The 26,354-nt window shown below is 47.3% G+C and overlaps 1 protein-coding gene and 2 long non-coding RNA genes across 46 annotated transcripts in view; 1 reads left to right on the plus strand and 2 right to left on the minus strand.

Annotated features, from left to right (window-relative positions):
* LOC698860 (general transcription factor II-I repeat domain-containing protein 2B) overlaps positions 1 to 23,808 on the minus strand; it is a 75,729-nt gene extending 51,921 nt beyond the window's left edge. For 29 of the 44 annotated variants that reach the window (XR_013415186.1, XR_013415196.1, XR_013415195.1 and 26 more), the window contains exons 1-3: positions 23,548 to 23,808; positions 6,914 to 7,017; positions 2,836 to 2,974 (exon numbers count right to left, since the gene is read on the minus strand). Coding sequence is in view for 25 of the 44 variants with exons in the window: in XM_077996611.1 (XP_077852737.1) it covers positions 2,836 to 2,974; positions 6,914 to 7,012 (238 nt within the window). In the remaining 19 variants the exon portion in view is untranslated. Of the gene's footprint in view, positions 1 to 1,609; positions 2,063 to 2,485; positions 2,975 to 6,913; positions 7,018 to 21,288; positions 22,468 to 23,547 lie in introns of those variants that run through there. The other 15 variants (XR_013415185.1, XR_013415184.1, XM_077996603.1 and 12 more) reach the window with 6 other exon arrangements.
* Positions 8,716 to 23,733, plus strand: LOC144339815 (uncharacterized). Its single transcript, XR_013415221.1, has 2 exons — positions 8,716 to 9,449; positions 20,974 to 23,733. It is a non-coding gene; the product is annotated as an uncharacterized LOC144339815 (long non-coding RNA).
* On the minus strand, positions 18,675 to 20,753 carry LOC144339819 (uncharacterized). Its single transcript, XR_013415225.1, has 2 exons — positions 20,290 to 20,753; positions 18,675 to 19,991 (listed from the first exon to the last, which is right to left on the minus strand). It is a non-coding gene; the product is annotated as an uncharacterized LOC144339819 (long non-coding RNA).
* Positions 23,809 to 26,354: the final 2,546 nt, after the last annotated feature.

A 26,354-nucleotide genomic window follows, 5' to 3' on the forward strand; every position in this document is an offset into this window, starting at 1 on the left:
GGGAAGCTGAGGCAGTAGAATCGCTTGAACCTGGGTAGCAGAGATTGCAGTGAGCCGAGATCAAGCCACTGCAGCCTGGGCAACAGAGCAAGACTCCGTCTCTCAAAAAAAAAAAAAAAAAAAAAAAAAAAGAGAGAGAGAAGAAATTAAAGAAGACTGAAACAAATGGAAAGACATCTCATGTTCATGGATTGGCAGGCTTAATATTGCTAAGATATCTGTACTACCAAAAGCTATCTACAGAATTATTGCAATCCCCATCAAAATCTCAGGGGCATTTCTTGTACAAATTAAGAAATCCACTCTAAAATTTATATGGGGCCGGGCGCGGTGGCTTACGCCTGTAATCCCAGCACTTTGGGAGGCTGAGGCAGGAGGATCACGAGGGCAGGAGATTGAGACCATCCTGGTTAACATGGTGACACCCCATCTCTACTAAAAATACAAAAAAATTAGCTGGTCGTGGTGGCAGGCCTGTAGTCCCAGCTACTTGGGAGGCTGAGACAGGAGAATGGCGTGAACCTGGGAGGCGGAGCTTGCAGTGAGCCGGGATGGTGCCACTGCACTCCAGCCTGGGTGACACAGTGAGACTCCATCTCAAAAAAAAAAAAAAAAAAAAAAATCATATGGCACACCAAGGGCCTCTGAATAATGGAAACAATCTTGAAATAGAGCAAATTTGGAGGTCTCATACTTCCTGATTTCAAAACATAAAGTAATCAAAACAGGGTGATACTGGTACAAAGACAAATAGAACTATGGAATAGAGAGCCCAGAAATAAACCCTTGATTAAAATACTTAGCATGCATGCCAGGTGCAGATCTCAGCTACTTGGGAGGCCAAGATGGGAGAGTCACTTGAGCCCAGGAATTTATGACCGGCCTGGGCAATATAGCAAAACCCTGTCTCAAAAAAAAAAAAAAAAAAAAAAAAAAGCCGGGCGCAGTGGCTCACGCCTGTAATCCCAGCACTTTGGGAGCCAGAGGTGGGCGGATCACCTGAGGTCAGGAGTCTAAGACCAGCCTGGACAGCATGACGAAACCCTGTCTCTACTAAAAAATACAAAAATTAGCTGGGTGTGTTGGCAGGCACCTGTAGTCTCAGCTATTTGGGAGGCTGAGGCAGGAGAATGGCTTGAACCCAGGAGGTGGAAGGTGCAGTGAGCCGGGGATCACGCCACTGCACTCCAGCCTGGCCGAAAGGGCAAAACTCTGTCTCAAAAAAACAAAAACAAAAACGAAAAACCTGCGGCCATAAAAAAGAAAGAAATCATATCCTTTGAAGTAATGTGGATGCAGCTGGAGGCCATTATCCTACGTAAATTAACGCAGGAATAGAAAACTGAATGCCACATGTTCTCACTTATAAGTGGGAGCCTAACCTTGGGTACACATGGACATAAAGATTGGAACAATAGACACTGGAGACTCCTAGAGGAAAGAGGGAAGTGGGGGCAAGGGTTGCAAAATGAACTATGGGGTGCCATGCTCACTACCGCACCCCAAACCACAGCATCACGGAATATACCCATGTAACAAATCTGTACACGTACCCCCCGAATCTAAACTAAAAGTTGACGTTATTGAAAGAAAAGAAAATATAAAAAGATTATCACACCAATTTCAGAACAGGTTCATTACAAGATGAATACTAAAGAGAATATTTGCGACAACGAAATTAACATGCAACTACAAATCTTACAAAAATCTACAAGTAAATTTCAATGATTAGAAATTCAACTGGCATCTGACGTTAATGAATTGGGAATACCCTTCTTGTGTAGCAACTACACACTGACTGTATTCTTTAAAGATGGCTTCATTTTTAAATCTATCTTCTTGATAGTGGAGACCTTAATTTGGGAACTTGGAAATAAATTTGAATCAGTCTATCACTCAATTCCCCCCTCTCTTTATCCTCTTTATCTATCTATTCTATCATCTATCTATCTATCTATCTATCTATCTATCTATCTATCTACCTCCTCCTGAGGCAGGAGAATGGCTTGAACCCAGGAGGGGGAGCTTGCAGTGAGCTGAGATCGCGCCACTGCACTCCAGCCTGGGCGACAGAGCGAGACTCCGTCTCAAAAAAAAATAAAAAAATAAAAAAATAAAAATAAAAAAAGGAAAAAAGGAGTAATTGTATAATGGTTATTAACAGGCATTAACACACAACAAGCTCTGGAAAAGCTTTTCCCCTTCCTTTGGAAAGGACTAAAGTAACAGTATTTTGTAAAATGTGTGCTTATTTTAGGAATTAAAGATAATTTGTTCTATGTCCTTGAAATTTATTCTAAGAAACCAGAGTACTGGCCGGGCACGGTGGCTCAAGCCTGTAATCCCAGCACTTTGGGAGGCCGAGACGGGTGGATCACGAGGTCAGGAGATCGAGACCATCCTGGCTAACACGGTGAAACCCCGTCTCTACTAAAAAAATACAAAAAACTAGCCAGGCGAGGTGGCGGGCGCCTGTAGTCCCAGCTACTCGGGAGGCTGAGGCAGGAGAATGGCGTGAACCCGGGAGGCGGAGCTTGCAGTGAGCTGAGATCCGGCCACTGCACTCCAGCCTGGACCACAGAGCCAGACTCCGTCTCAAAAAAAAAAAAAAAAAAGAAAAGAAACCAGAGTACTGCTGAGGACCTAGCACAAAATAAAATGACAATTTGTCTTGGGCTCTGCAGTGTTAAGCAGTGTTTATTTGGTAAGCTGAATCCAAGAAGATGTGTTAGGATCCTTTCTAGGAGAATGCTTACGATATCTTAGAAGACTACGGAAGTCTTGCCTGCAATCCTTTGAGATTGGGAATACAAAGGATAAAATTACAACACCTACAGTATTTTGCAAAATCTTTCTGAAAATCCGTCCTGGCATTAACAAAAGCGCATCCTCTCTCGGTTCCGACGACAAACACGTCTGTTTCGTACACTGCGATGCAGGCCACTTCTGCCTTGGACTTGGCCAGTTCTTTACACTGAAACAGAAACAAAAGGGGATGTATTATCTACAAGGGCAGATCCAAGTTCGCGGTGCCTGGGAGGCCTGCTTTAAGAATACAAAATTAGGGCCGGGCGCGGTGGCTCACGCCTGTAATCCCAGCACTCTGGGAGGCTGAGGCGGGCGGATCACGAGGTCAGGAGATTGAGACCATCCTGGCTAAGACGGTGAAACCCTGTCTCTACTAAAAATACAAAAATTAGCCGGGCGTGCTGGTGGGTGCCTGTAGTCCCAGCTACTCAGGAGGCTGAGGCAGGAGAATGTCATGAACCCGGGAGGCAGAGCTTGCAGTGAGCCAAGATCGTGCCACTGCACCCCAGTCTGGGGGACAGAGTGAGACTCCGTCTCAAAAAAAAAAAAAAAAAAAGGACACAAAATTAGGTTGGGCGCGGTGGCTCACGCCTGTAATCTCAGCACTTTGGGAGGCAGAGGCAGGAGGATCACGGGGTCAGGAGATTGAGACCATCCTGGCTAACAAGGTGAAACCCCGTCTCTACTAAAAATACAAAAAAAAATTAGCCGGGCGTGGTGGTGGGTGCCTGTAGTCCCAGCTATTTGGGAGGCTGAGGCGGGAGAATGGCGTGAACCCCGGAGGCGGAGCTTGCAGTGAACCGAGATGGCGCCACTGCACCCCAGTCTGGGGGACAGAGCGAGACTCTATCTCAAAAAAAAAAAAAAAAAATTTAAGTAGCAAAAGGAATATTTATTTATTTTATTTTTATTTTTATTTGTCTTTTGAGACAGAGACGGAGTCTTGCTCTGTCGCCCAGGCTGGAGTACAGTGGGGCGATCTTGGCTCACTGTAAGCTCCATCTCCCGGGGTCACACTATTCTCCCGCCTCAGCCTCCCAAATAGCTGGGACAACAGGTACCCACCACCAGGCCTGACTAATTTTTTTTTTTTTTTTTTTTTTTTGAGACGGAGTCTCGCTCTGTCGCCCAGGCTGGAGTGCAGTGGCCGGATCTCAGCTCACTGCAAGCTCCGCCTCCCGGGTTCACGCCATTCTCCGGCCTCAGCCTCCCGAGTAGCTGGGACTACAAGCGCCCGCCACCTCGCCCGGCTAGTTTTTTGTATTTCTTAATAGAGACGGGGTTTCACCGTGTTAGCCAGGATGGTTTCGATCTCCTGACCTCGTGATCCGCCCGTCTCGGCCTCCCAAAGTGCTGGGATTACAGGCTTGAGCCACCGCGCCCGGCCTATTTTTTTTAATTTTTAGTAGAAATGGGGTTTCACCGTGTTAGTCAGGACGGTCTCGATCTCCTGACCTCATGATCCTCCCACCTTGCCTCCCAAAGTGCTGGGATTACAGGCGTGAGCCACCGCACCCAACCAGAATATTTATTTAGAATGAGAAAAATCACCGAGAAAGGAAACCAAAACAAATCAAGCAAACATCATAAACATCATAAAACCCAAAGAACATATTTTTATTGACTGCCTGACGTGGGTCTCCAATACGATTTTTCCCTACATTTTTGGCTGCAGACTTTCTGGTTACCTCTTCATATACACAGGCCTTGTATTTATTTATTTATTTATTTATTTATTTATTTTTATTTTTATTTTTTTTGAGACGGATTCTTGCTCTGTCACCCAGGTTGGAGTGCAGTGGCGCTATTTCAGCTCATTGAAACCTCTGCCTCAGCCTCCCACGTTAGCTGGGATTAAAGGTGCCTGCCACCACACCCAGCTAGTATTTTTGTATTTTTAGTAAAGACGGGGTTTCACCAAGTTGACCAAGCTGGTCTCAATTCCTGACCTCAGGTGATCAAGCCATCCTCCTCGGCCTCCCAAAGTGCTGGGATTATAGCCACCACACCCTGCCTCCTTTTCTTTATAATATTTTATTTACTGATAAGAAACACACACATAGAATTTATTGTTTTTTTTTTTTTAAAACAAGGTTGCACTCTGTTACCCAACCTGGATTGCAGTGGTGTGATCACAGGTCACTGCAGCCTCGACCTCCTTGGCTCAGATGATCCTCCCACCTCAGCCTCCCAAGCAGCTAACAATACAGGCATGCGCCCCCATGCCCAGCTAATTTTTGTATGTTTAGTAGAGATGGGGTTTCACCATGTTGACCAGGCTGGTCTCAAACTCCCGAGCTCGTGATCTGCCTGCCTCGGCCTCCCAAAGTGCTGGGATTACAGGCATGAGCCACCACACCCAGCCTAAAAATTTTTTTAGTAGAGACAAGGTCTTGCTATGTTACCCAGGCTGGTCTCAAAACTCCTGAGCTCAAGCGATCCTCTGGCCTCAGCCTCACAAAGTGGTGAGATTACATGAGATTACAGGTGTGAGTCACCCTGCCTACCCCTAATGCTTTCTTTTAAAATTAATTCCAACTTGCATGGTTTGTTGTTGTTGTTGTTGTTGTTGTTGTTTTTTAGAGTCAGGGTCTTGTGTTGTGTCGGCTGGAGTGCAGTGTGTCATGCTAGCTCACTGCAGACTTGAACTCCTGGGCCCGAGCAATCTTTCCACCTCAGCACCCCAACTAGCTGGAACTATGGCACCATCCCCTCTAGCTAACTTTTAAAAAATAGTCTTGTAGAGACAAGGTCTTACTATGCTGCCCAGGCTGGTCTCCAACTCCTGGCCTCAAGTCATCCTCCCACCTTGCCTCCCAAACCTCTGGGATTACAGGCTGACTACACTAATTTTGATCACTCGAATGATGTGGTGTCTGTCAGATTTCTGCACTGTAAATTTACTGATTTTCCATTTTTAATCAATAAATATCTTCTGATCAGATACTTTGGAGTTATGTAAATTTCTCATCAAATTTTCACCCACCAGGTAAAGTTTACCTTTTGGGTGTAAATAGATATATAGAAATAGGTTATTTACTTTTTTTTTCTTGAGACAGAGTCTCACTCTGTTGCCCAGGCTGGAGTGCAATGGCACAATCTCAGCTCAATACAACCTCTGCCTCCTGGGTTCAAGTGACTCTCGTGCCTCAGCCTCCTGAGTAGCTGGGAATACAGACGTGTGCCACCACACCCAGCTAATGTTTGTATTTTTAATAGAAACAGGGTTTCACCATGTTGGCCAGGCTCGTCTCCAACTCCTGACCTCAAGTAATCCACACGCCTTGGCCTCCCAAAGTGCTGGGATTACAGGCATGAGCCACTGCACCTGGCCTATTTACTTTTGAATTTAGATTTTTAAAATATTCTCAAACATGGTAAAAAAAGGTTACCATTCATTACATTTCAGTTCTGGGAAGCTTAAGTTTATATAATTGCATCCATAATGTAATATACAAACACATAAATAATCTGACAAGCCCATTATCCTCTACAAAGAATACCCTTATATAGATGTCAGGCAGAAGGCAAACATCAAAAGTGATACTGAAGAAGCCGGGCACAGTGGCTCACACCTGTAATCCCAGCACTTTGGGAGGCCGAGGTGGGCAGATCACCTGAGAGGTAAGGAGTTTGAGGCCAGCCTGGCCAACATGGTGAAACCGTCTCTCTTAAAAATACAAAAAATTAGCTGGGCGTAGTGGCGGGCACCTGTAATCCCAGCTACTTGAGAGTCTGAGGCAGGAGAACTGCTTGAACCTGGGAGGCAGAGGTTGCAGTGAGCCGAGATCACACCACTGCACTCCAGCCTGAGCAGCAGAGCAAGACTCCGTCTCAAAAAAAACCAAAAAAACAAAAATTAGCTGGACGCGGTGATGGGTGCCTATAATCCCAGCTACTTAGGAGGCTAAGGCAGAAGAATTGCTTGAACCTGGGAGGCAGAGGTTGCAGTGAGCCGAGATCGAGCCACTGCACTCCAGCCTGGGCGACAGAGTGAGACTCTGTCCTGAAAAAAAAAAAAAAGGGATACTAAAGTGTTTCATGATTCTGTCGTTTCGACAATGATCCATCTATGGAATGTCAGACAAGTGTCAGGCTGTCTCACCATGGACTCGAGGGCAGACACGAGGAATGTCACCACCATCCTGCTCTCTGAGGAGGACTCTTCTTCAACGGGCAGGGTGGACACTGCTACCTGGGCCATGATCCCTGTGCAAGAGAAGCAGTAAGAAAGTGGCAAAAATTCAGAGTCTGAAACCCACATTTAGAGCTGTGAGGGTGCTCACAAAAGATCTAGTTCAAACTTTCCTCTCGAGGTGAAGAAACTGAAATGTAAAGGCATTTAGTGACTTGCCCATGAGCTCCTGAATAGTAATGCTAACTTATTTTATTTTGAGACAGGGTCTTGCTCTGTCACACAGGCTAGAGTGCAGTGGCACAATCACAGCTTACTATAACCTCTGCCCCCTGGATTCAGTCGATCCTCCCACCTCAGCCTCCCCAGTAGCTGGGACTACAGGTGAGCACCACCACACCTGGCTAATTTTTGTAGTTTTTGTAAAGATGGGTTTTTGCCATATTACCTAGGCTGGTCTCAAACCCCTGAGCTCAAGCAATCTGGCTTCCTTGGCCTCCCAAAGTGCTGGGATTACAGGTGTGAGCCACCGTGCCCAACCCTGCTTTCTATTTTGTTTTTTGGACACTGAATTTCACTCCTGTTGCCCAGGCTGGTGCAACGGCGCAATCTCAGTTCACTGCAACCTCCAACGCCTGAGTTCAAGTGATTCTTTTCTGCCTCAGCCTCCTGAATAGCTGGGATTACAGATGCCTGCCACCACACCCAGCTAATTTTTGCATTTTTAGTAGAGACAGGGTTTGCCATGTTGGCCAGGCTGGTCTCGAACTCCTGACCTGAGGCGATTCGCCTGCCTTGGCCTCCCAAAGTGCTGGGATTACAGGTGTGAGCCACCGTGCCCAGTCAACTTTCTTTTTTAAAAACTATTTATTTATTTAGACAGAGGGTCTTGCTCTGTCGCTCAGGCTGGAGTGCAGTGGCGCAATCTCAGCTCACTGTAGGGTCCCAAGCAGCTGGGACTACAGGCACACACCATCACACCTGGAATTCTTTTTTTTTTTTTTTTTTTTTTGTAGAGACAAGGTTTTCCCATGTTGCCCACACTGGTCTTAAATTCCTGGTCTCAAGTGATCCGCGATCCGCCTGCCTCGGCTTCCCAAAGTGCTGGGATTACAGGCATGAGCCACCATGATTAGCCTTTTTTTTCTTTTTTGGCGGGGGTCGGGGGGCGGTACAGAGTCTTACTCTGCCGCCCAGGCTGGAGTGCAGTGGCACAATCTCGGCTCACTGCAACCTCTGCCTCCCAGGTTCAAGCGATTCTCCTGCCTCAGCCTCCCAAGTAGCTGGGGTTACAGGCTCCCACCACCACGCCTGGTTAATTTTTGTATTTTTAGTAGAGACGGGGTTTCACCATGTTGGACCAGGCCAGTCTCGAATTGCTAACCTCAAGTGATCTACTTGCCTATGGCTCCCAAAGTGCTGCGATTACAGGCGTAAAGCCACCACACTCAGCCTTTTAAATTTATTTTTATGCTAACTTTACAGCATATATTTTCCACTAAACCTACACATGGCCTCCCCATAAAACAAACTCAGATATTATGTGACAGGAGCATGCTCTTTCTCAGATGAGGAGAGGAGGATTCGTATCTTACAGATCCAATGATGTTTAGTCAGATTTCAGCATGGTTGTGACAGCTACCATCCTGTTTCATTTGCACATAGAAAGGATATAATGGGTTTGTGTACTAAAGATAGGAAGAGAAAATTCCTTCTTTCCCTCTTCCCTTTGGACTTCTGTCTCCTAAAAGCTTACTCTAAATTTTGCCAAGCTTTTTTTTTTTTTTTTTTTTTTTAGCTTTTTGTTTGTTTGTTTTGTTTTTAGAGACAGGATCTCACTCTGTCACCCAGTCTGGAGTGCAGTGGCACAATCATGGCTTGCTGCATCCTCCAACTCCCAGGCTCAAGTGATCCTCCTGCCTTACCCTCTGGAGTAGCTGGGACTGCAGGCTTGTATCACCAGACCCAGCTATATTTTTAAACATTTTTTTTTGTAAAGATGGCGTGTTGCTCTATCGCCGAGGCTGATCTCAAATTCCTGGGCTTAAGCCATCCTCCTGTGTTGGCCTCCTTAAGTGCTGGGATGACAGGCGTGAGCCACTGTGCCTGGCTGATACATTTTGCCAAGCTCTAAATGAAGTTAGCTTTAAGAAATTTCTTTGAAAAAAATTATCTGAAATCTTAAAAACAACTTTTTGAAATGGAACATGCAAAAAAAAAGTACCCGTCAGCTACCATCATATCCCTCCAGTATTTGACTGAATTCTATTTGTAAGCAAAACACAAATAGATCACATGAGGGTACATGTAGAAGACAGAAGATTTTTTTTTTTCTTTGAGTTTTGCTCTTGTCAACCAGGCTGGAGTGAAGTGGCGCGATCTCAGCTCACTGCAACCTCTGCCTCCCAGGTTCAAGCGATTCTCCTGACTCAGCCTCCTGAATAGCTGGGATTACAGGCAGCCACTACCACACCCAGCTAATTGTTGTATTTTTAGTAGAGACGGGGTTTCATCATATTGGTCAGGCTGGTCTCGAACTCCTGACCTCAGGTGGTCTGCCCGCCTTGGCCTCCCAAAGTGCTGGGATCATAGGCGTGAGTCACTGGGCCCAGTCAAAACTAAAGATTTAAGGGAGCGAAGTGTGGAGGTTACATGGGGTTATTTGGAAATATTCACAAACGTCTCTTTCAGATCATGTGGTTTGATTTCTTACCCACTTGAATGTGGTGTGGCCACATAACTTTCGTGGACTGAGGATGTCAGGGAAGTAAATTTACTTTGCCACACTCTCTCTTCCTCCTCAGTGGCCACTGGGAACATTTCACATGGGACCGCCACAGCAGCCTGGGTTCCAAATTGCGGACAATGTGAAACAGACTCATAGCCAATGCACAACAGACTTTTAGTGCGACCAAGAAGTTAGTCTTTGCTCCTTTAATCCTCCAAAGTCTGGTGTCGTTTGCAACCACAGCACACCCTAGCCAGTCTGGACAGTTACGGAAGGTTGAAAAGAAATTCTATCAAAATTCTTTGAAGACACTCGAGGATCCCTTAGAGTTAGAATCTTTCTGAGCACATTAGCTATGCTGAACCAGTAGGATGCAAATTGTTATTGTTAAAAATTTTTATAAATCTATGTATCTCTATTATTATTAAACAGAATGGTAGGGGGAGGGAAGGATAGGGAGAGATTTGGTTGTTTTTATGAGATGGAGTATCACTCTGGCACCCAGGCTGGAGTGCAGTGGCGTGATCTCAGCTCATTGCAACCTCTGCCTCCTGGGTTCAAGTGATTCTCCTGCCTCAACCTCCTGAGTAGCTGGGATTGCAGGCATGAGCCACCACACCTGGCTAATTTTTGTATTTTTGGTGGAGACGGGGTTACACCATGTTGGCCAGGCTGGTCTCAAACTCTTGACCTCAAGTTATCCGTCCACCTCGGCCTCTCAAAGTGCTGGGATTACAGGTTTGAGCCACCACTCCTGGCCTGTTTTTGTTTGTTTGTTTGTTTTCAAGACAGCGTCTTGCTCTGTCACCCAGGCTAGAGTGTGATCACGGTTCACTATAGCCTCGACCTTCTGGGCTCAGTTGATCCTCCCATTTCAGCCCCCAGGTGACTGGGACTGCAGGTGCATGCCACCACACTTGGCTAATTTTTGCATTTTTAGTAGAGATGGGGTTTCACTATGTTGCCCAGGCTGGTCTCCAACTCCTGGGCTCAAGTGATCTGCTCGCTTCCGCCTCCCACAGTGCTGGGATTACAGGTGTGAGCCGCCACGCCCAGCCAATATTGTTTTTCATAGCAAAGACTGTTCTGGCCACAGAGCTGGAGTCAGAAAAAGCAGCTCAATTGCCTCTCTGCTTTTTGGCTAAGTTGAAGAGTAGAAAAAGCAGCATCCAGCCAGGAGATGTGTAGGTCCTAGAAAGTCTTTTCTTGAGCATTCTAGATTCCACTCACCAAGCAAATGTACATCAAAGAATATGTAACGGCAAAGGTGTATTATGTTTCCATTCACTAGAACACTCCCTTAGATCAGCTCCATCCTTATTCTTTTGGAAGCTCAGAGAATTTCCATTCATAATCTTTGTTTTGTCTTTAGCATCCCCGGGAGAGAAAAGGGCGTAGAAGTATTCTTATTTTACAACTTAACAAGTTGTCCAAGCAAAGCTAGAACTTACAGCAGGACAATTTTTGCCTAGTGCTATTTCCACTTCTTCACACCTTCAGTTGCCATTGATCTATGACGTCATCACACTCAATGTGTATTAAGAAATGGGGCCGGGGCTGGGCGCGGTGGCTCAGGACTGTAATCCCAGCACTTTGGGAGGCTGAGGCAGGCGGATCACAAGGTCAGGAGATCAAGACCATCCTGGCTAACACAGTGAAACCCCGTCTCTACCAAATAAAAAAAATTAGCCGGGCGTGGTGGCGGGTGCCTGTAGTCCCAGCTACTTGGGAGGCTGAGGCAGGAGAATGGCATGAACCCGGGAGGCGGAGCTTGCAGTGAGCCGAGATGGCGCCACTGCACTCCAGCCTGGGTGACAGAGCGAGACTCCGTCTCAAAAAAAAAAAAAAAGAAAAAGAAAAAAAGAAAGAAATGCAGCCAGCATGGTGGCTTACGCCTATAATCCCAACACTTTGGGAGGCTGAGGCGAGCGGATCGCTTGAGGTCGGAGTTCGAGACCAGCCTGGACAACATGGTGAGACTTCCTTCTCTACTAAAAATTAGTCAGGCATGGTGGTGGGCGCCTGTAATCCCAGCTCCGGAGGCTGAGGCAGCAGAATTGCTTGAACCCAGGAGGCGGAAGTTGCAGTGAGCCAAGATTATACCACTGCCCTCCAGGTGAGGCAACAGGGCAAGACTCCGTCCAAAAAAAAAAAAATCCCAGCACTTTGGGAGGCCGAGGCAGGCGGATCACGAGGTCAGGAGATCGAGACCATCCTGGCTAACACGATGAAACCCCGTCTCTACTAAAAATACAAAAAATTAGCTGGGCGTGGTGGCGGGCGCCTGTAGTCCCAGCTACTTGGGAGGCTGAGGCAGGAGAATGGCATGAACCTGGGGGGCGGAGCTTGCAGTGAGCCGAGATCATACCACTGCACTCCAGCCTGGGCGACAGCGCGAGATTCCGTCTCAAAAAAAAAAAGGGAGACCCTACAGCAACAGCCCACAGGGCACCCTTGGTGATGAAGGTCCTATGTCATTATCAGAAATTTCAGGGCAGGCCGCGAGCCCTGCAGGATGGAAAGCACCATGGGGACGATGACCCACTGGCCTTCTCCGGGCTTCCTGCTCTCTGGAAATGGGTGCATCCAGGTCACACCGGAAGTTCACTGTTCTTTGCTCGTCCCAAGATTCCTTCCTGGGACGGTCCTTAGTTGAGACTATTCGTGGAGCCTTCCCTGCACCCTTCACTTGGGGACGGTTCCCTCTTTTCTCCTCTTTCCAGAAAGAAACTGCCATCAGGAGGTGGCATGAACAATGAACACCTGAGGAGGCATCGGGCCAGGCAGGTGATGCCAGTTTAGGAAACACCTGATACACTGGTCCCCATGGGACCACATGCCAGGAGAGCCATGGGCTGTACTCAGGCATCTTGTTTATTGAAGAAGATACTAAATCAACTGCCTATTTATTTATTTATTTATTGAGACAAGGTCTTACTCTGTCACCCAGGCTGGAGTGCAGTGGCACAATCTCGGCCCACTGCAACCTCTGCCTCCCAGGTTCAAGCAATTCTCCTGCCTCAGCCTTCCGAGTAGCTGGGATTATAGGAACCTGCCATGGGGCCCAGCTAAGTTTTGTATGTTTTAGTAGAGATGGGGTTTCACCATGTTGGCCAGGTTGGTCTTGAACTCCTAACCTCAGGTGATCCACACGCCTCAGTATCCCAAAGTGCTGGGATTACAGGCATGAGCCACCGCGCCCAGCGTTATTTTATTTTATTTCGACATGGAGCCTTGCTCTGTTGCCCAGGCTGGAGTGCAGTGGTGTGATCTCAGCTCACTGCAACCTCCGCCTCCCGAGTTCAAGCCATTCTCCTGCCTCAGCTTCCCAAGTAGCTGGGATTACAGACACCTGCCACCATGCCCGGCTAATTTTTTGTGTTTTTAGTAGAGATGGGGTTTCATCATGTTGGCCAGGGTGGTCTTGAACTCCCGACCTCAAGTGATCTACCTGCCTTGGTCTCCCAAAGCCCTGGGATTACAGGCATGAGCCAATGCTCCTGATTGGCTTTTTTATTTTTAAGAGTCAGGGTCTCACACTGTCACCCAGGCTGGAGTGCAGTGGCTCAATCATGGGTTGCTGCAGCCTCCAACTCCTAGACTCAAGCCATCCTTGCCCCTCAGCCTCCTGAGTCACTGGGATTACAACTGTGAGCCACTGCACCTGGCTCAAACAACTACTTCCTATGATTGTTTCTTTCACTTCTGACCTTTTATGAATCCCCTCAACTTAAAAATCCAAAGGGATCACATATTATGTAATTCCATTCATATTAAATTTCTAGAATAGGGAAATCTATAGGAACTGAGACTAGATTAGTGGTTATTTGGGGTTGATAGCTAAAGGGTAGAAGGTTTCAGAGTGATGAAAATGTTCAAAATTGACTGTGATGGCAGGGTGCGGTGGCTCACGCTTGTAATCCCAGAACTTTGGGAGGCCGAGGCGGGCAGATCACAAGGACAAGAGATCGAGACCATCCTGGCCAACATGGTGAAACCTTGTCTCTACTGAAAATACAAAAATTAGCCGAGCGTCATGGTGCACGCCTGTAGTCCCACCTACTCAGGAGGCGGAGTTTGCAGTTAGCTGAGATCCCGCCACTGCACTCCAGCCTGGTGACAGAGCCAGACTCCATCTCACAAAAAAAAAAAAAAGAAAAAAAAAATTGACTGATGATTGTTGTACAACTCTGTGAATATATTTTAAGAAACCACTGAACGGTACACTTTTTTTTTAATTGTCTTTTTTTTTTTTTTGAGACGGGGTCTTGCTCTGTCTCCCAGGCTGGAGTGCAGTGGCACAATCATGGTTCACTGCAACCTCTGCCTTCTGGGTGCCTCAGCCTCCTGAGTAGCTGGGATTACAGGCGTGCACTACCATGCCCGGATAATTTTGTGTATTTTTAGTAGAGATGGAGTTTTGCCATGTTGGCCAGGCTGGTCTTGAACTCCTGAGCTCAGGTGATCCACCCTCCTCGGCCTCCCAAAGTGCTGGGATTACAGGTGTGAGGCACCGTGCCCACCACTATTTTTTAAATTTTTATTTATTTTTCTGACAGGGTCTCATTGTCACCCAGGCTGAAGTGCAGTGCCATGACCATAGTTGGAGCACAGTGGTGCAATCACTGTAGCCTTCACCTCCTGGGCTCAAGCAATGCTCTTGTCTCAGCCTCCAGAGTAGCTAAGACGACAAGCCTGTGCCACCACACTCAGCTAATTTTTTATTTTTTAAAGCAGTCTCATTATGTTGCCCATGCTGGTCTCAAACTCCTGGTCTCAAACGATCCTTCCACCTCAGCCTCCCAGAGTGTTGGGATCACAGGCATGACTTACCATGTACAGCCTGAACTGTATACTTCAAATGGGTGAATTGTATAAGTATGTGAATTTTATCTCAATAAAACAGTTTTAATTGTATTTATTTATTTGTTTTTGAGATGGAATCTCACTCTGTGCCCAGGCTGGAATGCAGTGGTGCAATCTCAGCTCACTGCAACCTCCGCCTCCAGGGTTCCAGCAATTCTCCTGCCTTGGCCTCCCAAGTAGCTGAGACTACAGGCTTGGGTCACCATGCCTGGCTAATTTTTGTATTTTTAGTAGACACAGGGTTTCATCACATTGGCCAGGCCAGTCTCAAACTCCTGACCTCAAGTGATCTTCCCTCCTTGGCCTCCCAAAGTGCTGGGATGACAGGCGTGAGCCACTGCGCCCGGCCAAAGAGATTTTAAAAAATCAAATAAAAGAGAGGTTGGATGGAAAAAAAGAAAATGAACATGTACCGAACTACATTCTACACGCCGATGCTTTTATAATCACCCAATTTAAAACTCACATACCCTCCAAGGGAAATATTATTTTCCGTGAAAGGACAGAGAGAGCATGGGATCCTGCTGGGGGGTGTACAGATGGTTTAAGGAATGGCAGAGGCTGCAACCGCAGTGGAGGAGCAGAAGGGCAAACAGAAGAAAGGCCCCAGGAGGGGAAAATAAGGCGGGTGACCACATGTCCTAGGTGGGGCAGTCCCAGCCCATGCCCGCCCTGCCAGTGAAATTGTAACAGTGGTCTCTTCATTCTCAAGTGCCTGGAAGATGAATTATAAGATATTTATTTATGGGTTGTTGTGTGACATGCGCGCAGACACACACACACACACACACACACACACACACACACACACACACACACACAATTACTAGAATCATGGCACCCCGCGTCCTTAAAACAACCTCCAAGCTCAGAGAGGTTTCTCCCTGATGCCGACCAAAAGGCAATCAAAACACCGATCTCTTAACTCAATGCTTAAGTCTGCGTACTTTATTTAGCATGAAGAAAAATGGTCAAAACAATCATGCAATCCATTTCCTGTGAGATTTTTAAAAAGATAAAAATTCTTTTTTTTTTTTTTTTTTTGAGATGGAGTTTTGCTTTTGCTGCCCAGGCTGGAGTGCAGTGGCTTGATCTCAGCTCATCGCAACCTCCGCCTCCCGGGTTCAAGCGATTCTCTTGCTTCAGCCTCCTGAGTAACTGGGACTACAGGCACGTGTCACCGTGCCCAGCTAATTTTTTGTAATTTTAGTAGAGACGAGGTTTCACCGTGTTAGCCAGGATGGTCTCGATCTCCTGACCTCGTGATCTGCCCGCCTCGGCCTCCCAAAGTGCTGGGATTACAAGCGTGAGCCACTGCACCCAGCCTAGTTTTTGTATTTTTAGTAGAGATGGGGTTTCACCATGTTGGCCAGGCTGGTCTTGAACTCCTGACCTCAAATTATCCACCCGCCTTGATCTCCCAAAGTGCTGGGATTACAGGCGTGAGCCACCTCGCCCAGCCTAACATAAAGGAAACAGTTTTTAAATAAAAATTCTTTTATCTGATGTAAACCAGACTAGATAAGATATGTTTCATTTCTTTAATTATAAAGGTGAAATACTCGTTTATGTCACTTAATGTTTTTTTTCTGTACCCTGTAGAGCAGGGCTGACACACAGGTAGTGTGCTCAGAGTCAGCTAAAAATGATTTAATATTTAACTATAATTTTTTTATAGCAAAGTTCACCCTTTTCAGTGTACAGTTCTATGATTTTTTTTTTTTTTCTTTTTTGAGACAGGGTCTCACTCTGTCACCCAGGCTGGAGTGCAGTGGAGCACTCTCAGCTCACTGCAACCTCCCCATCCCAGGCTCAAGCAATCCTCGTGCCTCAGCCTCCTGAGTAGCTGGGACTACAGGTGTATGCCGTCATGCCCAGGTCATTTTTTACATTTTTTTTTAATAGAGAGGAGGTTTCACCATGTTGCCTAGGCTGGTCTCAAACTCCTGACCTTAGGTGATCTGCTGCCTTGGCCTCCCAAAGTGTTGGGATTACAAGTGTCAGTCACCCGCCTGGCCCTTATGAATTTTGACATATATAAAGTCATATAGCTACTATTAAAATCAAGGTATAAAACAGTTCTGTCACTCCCAGAATTTTTTTTTTTTTTTTTTTGAGACGGAGTCTCACTCTGTTGCCCAGGCTGGAGTGCAGTGGTGCAATCTCGGCTCACTGCAAGCTCTGCCTCCCAGGTTCACGCCATTCTCCTGCCTCAGCCTCCCGAGTAGCTGGGACTACAGGCCCCCGCCACCACGCCTGGCTAAGTTTTTTTTATTTTTAGTAGACGGGGTTTCACCGTGGTCTCGATCTCCTGACCTCATGATCCGCCTGCCTCAGCCTCCCGAAGTGCTGGGATTGCAGGCGTGAGCCATTGCACCCGGCCCACCCCTAGAATATTATACCACAGTAATCCCTAAACAGGCTCTGATGTCAAAAGTCTGCTATTTAACAAAAAAGAAAATAAAAATAAAAACACAAACAAAAATAGAAATTAAAAAATTGAAAAAAAGAATAAAATAATAGGCAGGATGATACCAGGTGGAATTCAAAAAAAGATACTATCAGTTGGCGTCAACTATGCTACCAGTAATCATTGAAAAAACAAGTGTTTCATAATAATTATTATCATTTTTTGAGGCAGGGTCTTACTCTGTCACCCAGGCTGGAATGCAGTGGTGCAATCACAGCTCACTGCAGCCTCTGCCTCCTTGGGCTTAGGAGATCCTCCCACCTCAGCCTCCTGAGTAGCTGGAATCCCAGGCATGCGCCACCATGTTCAGCTAATTTTTGTATTTTTTGTAGAGAGGGGGTTTCGCCATGTTGCCCAGGCTGGTCTCGAACTCCTGGGCTTAAGTGATCTCCTGCCTCATCCTCCCAAAGTGCTGGGATTACAGGTGTGAGCCACTGTGCTGGGCTGAGTGTTTCATAATTATTGTACTTTCTTTGCATTTTGTACATAACAACAAATGGAGGCAGGAATGTTGTCTTTTATATTTTATGATTTGGAACACAGCATGCATTAATAGAAAACTGAAAATAATGAAATATGACTATAAGCCAACACAGTGTTTCCCGTCCCAAGTACATTTTCCTGAGAAAATTTCACTGCACTCTAATAAAGCTCAAAATCCTTGACCGTAAGAACTTGTACCACAGAATAAAATCTCCCAAAGCTGATATAGTTATTAACCATTTTCCTACTCACATCTGAAGTGCCAGTACCATTTATTGAGATGACAGATTTTTACACAGTACTTAACTTTTTGCTCTTTTATTTTGAGATGGAGTCTTGCTCTGTGGCTCAGGCTGGAGTGCAGTGGTGCAATCTCAGCTCACTGCAACCTCTGCCTACCGAGTAGCTGAAATTACAGGTGCATGCCACCACACCCAGCTAATTTTTGTATTTTTAGTAGAGACAGGGTTTCACCATGTTAGCCAGGCTGGTCTCGAACTCCTGACCTAAGGTGATCTGCCTGGCTCAGCCTCCCAAAGTGCTGGGATTACAGGCGTGAGCCACCGTGCCCAGCCCTTTTTGCTCCTTTAAAACTGTAGATGTAAACTCCAAAAACTTCCAAATCTCATTTAGTTTTCCCAGCAATCCTGGAGGACCTTCTGTCCTTCTAATGTAATATTTTACTAATGAAAAGCAAATACCTAGAAAAATCTCCAGCCTACAGGTCAAATCCAGACTGCAGCCTATTTTTGTAAATTAAGCTTTGTCAGAACACAGTCACATTCACTTGTTTACATCTTGTCTACAGCTGCTTTCCTGCAAAGGAAGGTTTGCATGCATGTGACAAAGACCCCATGTCCCCAAAGCCAAAAATATTTACTATCCTTACAAACAAGGTTTGCCCATCACTGATCTAGAATCTGTATCTATCCCTTACAACCTTTCATCGTTTGGAATGTCATCCACTCCCTTTATGAAAACTCTGAAATCTTGAAATAGTGGCCTGATTTATTTTTAAAAACTGTTCCTAGATTTTCCTTTCCAAAGGTTAATTTTTCAGGTTTTAAAGGGCTTAGATTTCTGGTTTTGTTCTGGTTTTCAGACAGTTTCGCTCTGTCCTCCAGATCGAAGTGCAGTGGTAAGATCACAGCTTACCATGAACGGCTAATTTTTTGATTTTTGATTTTTATTTTTTTGTAGAGACAAGGTTTCACTATGTTGCCCAGGCTGGTCTTAAACTCCTAGGCTCAAACCATTCTCCTGCCTCAGCCTCCCAAAATACTGGAATTACAGGAATGAGACACTGCGCCCAGACTCAGGGCTTGTTTTCTGTTTTGTTTTGCTTTTTTCTTTTGAGACAGGGTCTTGCTCTATCACCCAGACTGGAGTGTAGTGGCATGATCATAGCTCCCTACAGCCTGGGATTCCCAAGCTCTAGTGATCTTCCCACCTCAACCTACCAAGTAGCTGGGACCACAGGCGCACACCACTGTACCCACCTAACTTTTGTATTATTATTACTTTTTTTGGTAAAGATGGAGTTTTGCCATGTTGCCCAGGCTGGTCTTGAACTCCTGGACTCAAGCAATCCTCCTGCCTCAGCCTCCTAAAATGCTGGGATTACAGGCATGAGCCATCACACCCAGCCACAGGGCTTAGTTTTAATTAATAAATTCTACCAGCTTCACAGCTCAGCCTACAAGTACAAACTCAAGAGTACACGATTCACCATACAACAAAAATGTATTAAGCATCTGCAATGTAAAAACGTATACTAGTGGCCAGGCGAGGTGGCTCACATCTTTAATCTGGGAGCCAGAGGCGGGCAGATCACCTGAGGTCAGGAGCTCCATACCAGCCTGGCCAACATGGTGAAACACTGTCTCTACTAAAAATACAAAAAAAAAAAAAAAAAAGGACAGGTGTGGTGGTGGGCGCCTGTAATCCTAGCTACTTGGGAGTCTGAAGCAGGGAGAATTGCTTGAACCCAGGAGGCGGAGGTTGCAGTGAGCCAAGATCATGCCATTGCACTCCAGCCTGGGCAACAAGAACAAAACTCTATCTCAAAAAAAAAAATTAGCTGGGCATGGTGGCACGCTCCTGTAATCCCAGCTACTCAGGAGGCTGAGGCAGGAAAATCTTTTGAACTCAGGAGGCAGAGGTTGCAGTGGGACGTGATCGTGCCACTGTTACTTCAGCCTGGGCGACAGAGCAAGACTCCGTCCCCACCCCCCAAAAAAATGTATACTGATGGCAAGGAGTGTAGGGGAATCACAAGCAATACAGTAAAAGAAGCCAGACACCCGTGAAATGGCCCCAGGGCATGTAGGAATGCAGATGAATCAACTGGGAGGACAAGAGAAATGAAGGGCCAGGAGTCTCCCCCTTATCTTTGGGGGACTCGTTCCAAGACCCTCAGTGGATGCTTGGAACTGCGAATAGTGCCAAACCCTAAATCTATTATGTTCCTTTTTTTTTTTTTTTTGAGACGGAGTCTTGCTCTGTCGCCCAGGCTGGAGTGCAGTGGCCGGACCTCAGCTCACTGCAAGCTCCGCCTCCCGGGTTCACGCCATTCTCCTGCCTCAGCCTCCCGAGTAGCTGGGACTACAGGCGCCCGCCACCTCGCCCGGCTAGTTTTTTGTATTTTTTAGTAGAGACGGAGTTTCACCGTGTTAGCCAGGATGGTCTCGATCTTCTGACCTCGTGATCCGCCCGTCTCGGCCTCCCAAAGTGCTGGGATTACAGGCTTGAGCCACCGCGCCCGGCCAAGTTCTTTTTTTTTTTGAGATGGAGTCTCACTCTGTCGCCCAGGCTGGAGTGCAGTGTCGTGATCTGGGCTCACTGCAACCTCTGCCTCCCAGGTTCAAGTGATTTTCCTGCCTCAGCCTCCCGAGTAGCTGGGATTACAGGTGTGCACCACCACGTCCGGCTAATTTTTGTATTTTTAGTAGAGACAAGGTTTCACCATGTTGGTGAGTCCAGGCAATATAGTGGGACCAGCCCGGCAACATAATGGGACTGCCTCTACAAAAAAATTAAAAATTAGTCAGGTGTGGGGGTGCAGGCCTGTGGTCCCAGCTATTCAGGAGGCTGAGATGGGAGAATTGCTTGAGCCCAGGAGGTCGAGGCTGCAGTGAGCTGTTATCCCACCATTTCAACAGGGCGAGACCCTGGGCAACAGGGCAAGACTCTGTCTCAAGAGAAAAAAAAGAAGGCCCGCCAGGCACAGTGACTCATGCCTGTAATCCCAGCACTTTGGGAGGCTGAGGTGGGTGAATCACCTGAGGTCAAGATTTTGAGATCAGTCTAGCCAACATGGTGAAACCCCATCTCTACTAAAAGCATAAAAATGAGCTGGGCGTGGTGGTGCACGTCTGTCATCCCAGCTACTCTGGAGGCTGAGGCAGGAGAATAGCTTGAATCCGGGAGGTGAAGCTTGCAGTTAGCCGATATCGCAATACTTCACTCCAGCCTGGGTGACAGGGCAAGACTCTGTCTCAAAAAAAAAAAAAAAAAAAAAAAAAAAAGGCAAAGGTGACAGGTATAGAATTTTCAACTTGCATCAGGTCAGCATTCAATAAGTTCTGGATTTTGGAACAGATCAAATTTTGGATTTTTGGATTAGAGATGTTCAACCTGTACATACACACCTATGATGAATTTTAATTTATAAATTAGGCACAGTAAGAAATTAACAATAATAAAATAGAATAAGTATATCAAGTACTGTAATGTTATGTGAATGTGATCTCTCTCTCGATCTCTCTCTCTCAATATAACTTGTTGTAACGTACTTACCCTTCTTCTTCTTCTTGTAGTGATGTGAGAATCTATGCCTGAATCTGTGTAACCATCCCTTACTCGCAGTAAATGGCTTGGTGTCAGTTTCAGAGCATCCCTTGCTGAAGTCTTGGTATAGGCTCAAGGCTTTCTGGCGCAACACGTTGCTGTCAATGGGAACACGTTTTCTGTTCATCTCTTCTACCCACAAATGCAGTGCCTGTTCCATCTTAACTAAGCACTTATCACGCACCGTGGCCGTCACTTTAGCAGTTGGAGGTGAGACAGCAAAACTAGCACGAATTTCTTTTTCCTTCTTCACAATTTCACGGATGGAAGATTCATTCTTCCCGTAGATCTTAGCAACCTCAGCATAGGATTTTTTTTCTTTCCTGATTAAGTCGAGAACTTTCACCTTTTCACTTAGAGGAAGCACTTTACGGCTTCTCTTTGGCCTGTCCAAATTCCCAGCATCACTACTCTTGTGCTTTGGGGCCATTATGACGGAAAATAAGGGTGACTTGAACACATACACTGGGACACTGTGACGGTCGATCTGATAACCGAGCCAGCTACTAAGTGACTATGGGTGCGGAGCGCCCACAGCGTGGGGACGCTGAACAAAGGGGACGATTCACTGCCAGGCTGCACAGCGCGAGATTTCATCACAGCGTGCAATTTAAAACTTATAAATTGTTTATTTCTGGAATTTTCCATGTAATATTTTCAGACCACGGTTGACCTCCGGTAACTGAAACAGCGGGTAAGGGGGGAAAACTGTACTTCCAGGTTCCGCAGCCTGAGAATGAGAGAAGGGACTGTGCAGGCTGAAGGCGTGGGGGAAGAGCCAGGGCCCTGGGGAGCAGACGTCAGGGACCAAATAGGCAGACAGGCAGGAAGAACCGTGACCCACTCCAAATCGCCACTGAAGATTGATCCCACTGCAGGCTGGTGCCAAGCCCCGCGTCCACGGAAGTCACACAGCCTATGATGCCTTCCTCTCCAAATGGAAGCAAAGAGGAGAAAAGGCTGCTGGAGTCTTCAATTGCAGCCGTGAGCAATCTCCAACTGGCCAGTTTCCAAGCTTATATCTAGACATCTGCTTACTTCAAATTACCAGCACGAAACTAAAACACGATTTTTTATTTTCCTTAAAACACAAAGCTTGGCCCAGCAATTCCAGTCCTTGGTATACACCTATGAGAATTGAAAACAAATGTCCGCACAAAAACGTGTACACCAATGTTCATACCAGTATTATTCATAACAGCCAAAAGGTGGAAATGACCCAAATAGCCATCAATGGATGGAAAATCAAAATGCTGTGTATTCATATCATGGATTTTTATTCAGCCATAAAGAAGGAAAGAAGCCAGACACACGAAAAACTTGGGATGATTCTATCCACACGAAATGTCCAGAATAGGCAAATCCATGGAGACAAAAGTGATTGCCAGGGGCTGGGGGTAGGAACAGGGTGGGGACCGGGGAATGACGGCCTAATGGGATTGGAATTTCTTCTCCTCGGGTGCTGAAAACGTTCTGCAATTAGTGGCAAAGGCTGCACAACTCTGTGCACTGAATTATTCACTCTTAAAAGGTGAATTTTACAATGGATCTCAACGACGCTGTTATTAAGAAACAAGAAAGCGTGGGCTTGAGGGGTGGAGAATACAGCCCTGCGAAACTTTTTCCCCCTTGAACTGGAAACCAGAATTGCAACGGGAAATTCCCGGGCCTCGGCCTTTTTCCTTGGGAGTCTGGATTGGTTTTTCGCCAACAAACAGATCCCCGGAGACCGTCGCGAGGACCTTATCGACGGACAAAACCCACAACCTGGGCCTCTGGGCGCGCGTGACGTCAGGGGGCGGATCCGAGGCGCAGTTGCGGGGTAACAGCGGCGGCCCCGCCCCCTCACCTAACCAATCAAGCGCGCCCGCACGCAGCGCGAGCGCCCCACGTACGCCGGGCGGAGCGTGACGTCACGCACACCCCCCGCTCGGCCAATCAGGAAGGAGAGGGATGCGCGCTCCGTGCGTAGGACCATTGCCCCCGCGGCAAGGCTTCCCCGCCCCCACCCTCACACCTCTGGTCCTGCCCGTGGGGACCGGGGTTCGGGGGGGGCGTCGCCTCGGGGCGCCGGGGTGTGCCGGGGTGCTACCTCCCGCTGCGGCCGGGTGACCTCCCTTCCCCAGGCCCTCGGGAGTAGGACGTTAGTGCCTCCGAAAGGCAACCCGCCCTTAATGGCGGCGGCGGCGGCGGGGGCGGGGTACGCACCTGAGGGCGCCGGGCCGCGCCGGGCCGGCCGCGGAGTCAGAGGCCTGGGCCACCTGGGAGCGGCCGATGGCCGAGGGCTGCGGCCGGGAGCCCTGCGCGGGGGACGAGCACGCTGCGGGGCGTGTGGGCGGCGGCCGAGGCCCCTGCTTGCCACTCGCCCTCCTTTTTCTCTTTCTTTCTTTCTTTCCCCCCCTTTTCCCCCCGTTTTTTGTTTGCTTCCTGGAAGGCAGCCTCGACTCGTGTGTCCGCAGCGCCCCAAGTGGGAGTCGCCGTTTCCGGTGCTGTCGAATCCAATTTAGCCGCGCTGTGCATTTGCTTGGAGGCGTGCAGCCTGGTCCCCCGAGGTCCAGACCCGCTCAGCCATCGCTGATTGTGGCATGGATTGCTGGCGGGGCCTTTCTCACCCCGGACACCGCCCTCAAACGTGCATGCAGTTGCTTGCTGTTATTTAATTTTCTCTCTTTTTTTTTTTTTGAGACGGAGTTTCACTCTTGTTGCCCTGGTTGGAGTGCAATGACGCGATCTTGGCTCACTGCAACCTCGGCCTCCCGGTTTCAAGCGATTCTCCTGCCTCAGCCTCCCAAGTAGCTGGGATTACAGGCATGTGCCACCAAGCCCGGCTGATTTTCTATTTTTAGTAAAGACAGGGTTTCTCCATGTTGGTCAGGCTGGTCTCAAACTTCGACTTCAGGTGTTCCGCCCACCTCAGCCTCCCAGAGAGCTGGGATTACAGGCAGGAGCCACCGCGCCTGGCCTTTTCTTCTTCTTCTTCTTCTTCTTTTTTTTTTTTTTTTTTTTTTTTTTAACGTGATTGCAGTTTGTACCTGCAGAGCAGATCACCACCAGTAACCGGTGAATCTGGGCCTTAAAGTCCTCGAGTTTTTTCTGATAAACTGCAACATCCTGTCCTGACCTTTTCTGATAGGGTTGGTGGCATCACCAGCCAATCATGGGCATAGTCGGACATTATAGTAGTCTGACTGAATTATATATATATTTTTTTCTTAGATGGAGTTTCATTCTTGTTGCCCAGGCTGGAGTGCAGTGTCACCATCTTGGCTCATTACAACCTCCACCTCCTGGGTTCAAGGGATTCGCCTGCCTCAGCCTCCCAAGTAGCTGGTATTACAGGTCTGCACCACCACGCTCTGCTAATTTTGTATTTTTAGTAGAAACGGGGTTTTACCCTCTTGGCCAGGCTGGTCTCCAACTCCTGACCTCAGGTGATGCTCCCACCTCTGCCTCCCAAAGTGCTGGGATTACAGGTGTGAGCCACCGTGCCTGGTCACATATTTATTTTTAAATATCTCAAAAAGAGAATAAGAGAAATTGTTTACCCGTGGCTCAGAATTAACGTTTTTTTGCTGTTTTTTCTTTTTGCTTTCTTTTGGGACAAGGTCTCTGTTGCCCGGGCTGGAATGCAGTGGTGTCATCCTAGCTCAGTGCAGCTTCAGACTCCTGGGCTCAAGCAGTCCTCCTGCCTTGGCCTTCCAAAGTGCTGGGATTACAGTGGCTAATTTTTAAATGTTTTGTAGGGACAGAGTCTGTGTTCCCTAGGCTGGTCTTAAACTCTAGGCTCAAGTGATCCTCCCACCTCGAATTCCTGAGTAGCTGGGACTCCCGGCATTCACCCCCAGGCCTGACTAATTTTTTTAAAAAATTGTAGAGACTGGGGTCTTGCTTTGTTGCCCAAGCTGGCTTCAAGCTCTTGGGCTCAAGGGATCCTCCTGCTTTGCCTCCGAAAGTGTTGGTGTTGCAGGCATGCATGAGCCACTGCACCCAGCCTGCTTCATATTTTCTTTTTTTTTTTTCCTTTTGAGACAGAGTCTTGATCAGTTGTCCAAGCTGGAGTGCAGTGATGAGATCATAGCTCACTGCAGCCTCAACCTCCCCAGCTCAAGAAATCCTCCCACCTCAGTCTCCATGAGTAGCTGGGACTGCAGGCAGGTGCCACCATGCCCAGCTAGTTAAAATTGTTTTTCTAGAGAGGGATCTCACTGTGCTGCCCAGGCTGGTCTCAAACTCTTGGGCTCAAGCGATCCTCCTGTCTCTGCTCCCAAAGCGCTGGGATTACAGGCATGCAGCCCCGTGCCCGGCCCACTTAGTCCTTGTTGAAACATTGCTGGGTGTTCTGCCTACTTTTGTGGCTGCTGCTGGTCCTTCTCTTTTTCCCAGCCTTTACATGGTGCAGGTGTAAGAGTTCAGTGTTGGATCTCTCTGCTGTCTGCTCTCACTCCTTAGATGAATCTCCTCCAGTCTTAGAGCCTTAAATACATTTTAAGGTTACATTTTCATATCGTTATGACTCCCAAATATTTATCTCCAGCCCAGACCATTCCCCTAAACTCCACATCTACTCCACTGCCTGCTTTGAAATCTTCACTTGTACAGTGACTTAAGAAAAACTTTTTTTCTCTTGGAGAATAGGCAGCCCAAGAAGAACATGTCTCATGCTCCCCACACTTCCTCCTGCAGTCTTCTCCAGCTCAATGAATGAAACTCCATTCCTCCACTTACTCAAGCCAGAAGGCTTGGAAGCATCTTATTCCTCCCATACCCCACACCATTCCTTCAGACACCTCTGGCAGCTCTAACTTTGCCCAGATTCTACAACTTTCTCTGTCTCTCTCTTTTTTTTTTTTCTACTATGTGTGTTGAGGGGAGAGGGACTTGCTGCATCACCCAGGTTGGAGAGCAGTGGTACAATCATAGCTCACCGCAGCCTCAGCCTCCTGCACTCAAGCAGTCCTCCCACGTCAGCCTCCCGAGTAGGTGGGACCCCAGGCGCACATCACCTCACCCGGCAA

The sequence above is a fragment of the Macaca mulatta genome, chromosome 3, assembly GCF_049350105.2.
Source record: "Macaca mulatta isolate MMU2019108-1 chromosome 3, T2T-MMU8v2.0, whole genome shotgun sequence".
Lineage (NCBI taxonomy): Eukaryota > Metazoa > Chordata > Mammalia > Primates > Cercopithecidae > Macaca > Macaca mulatta.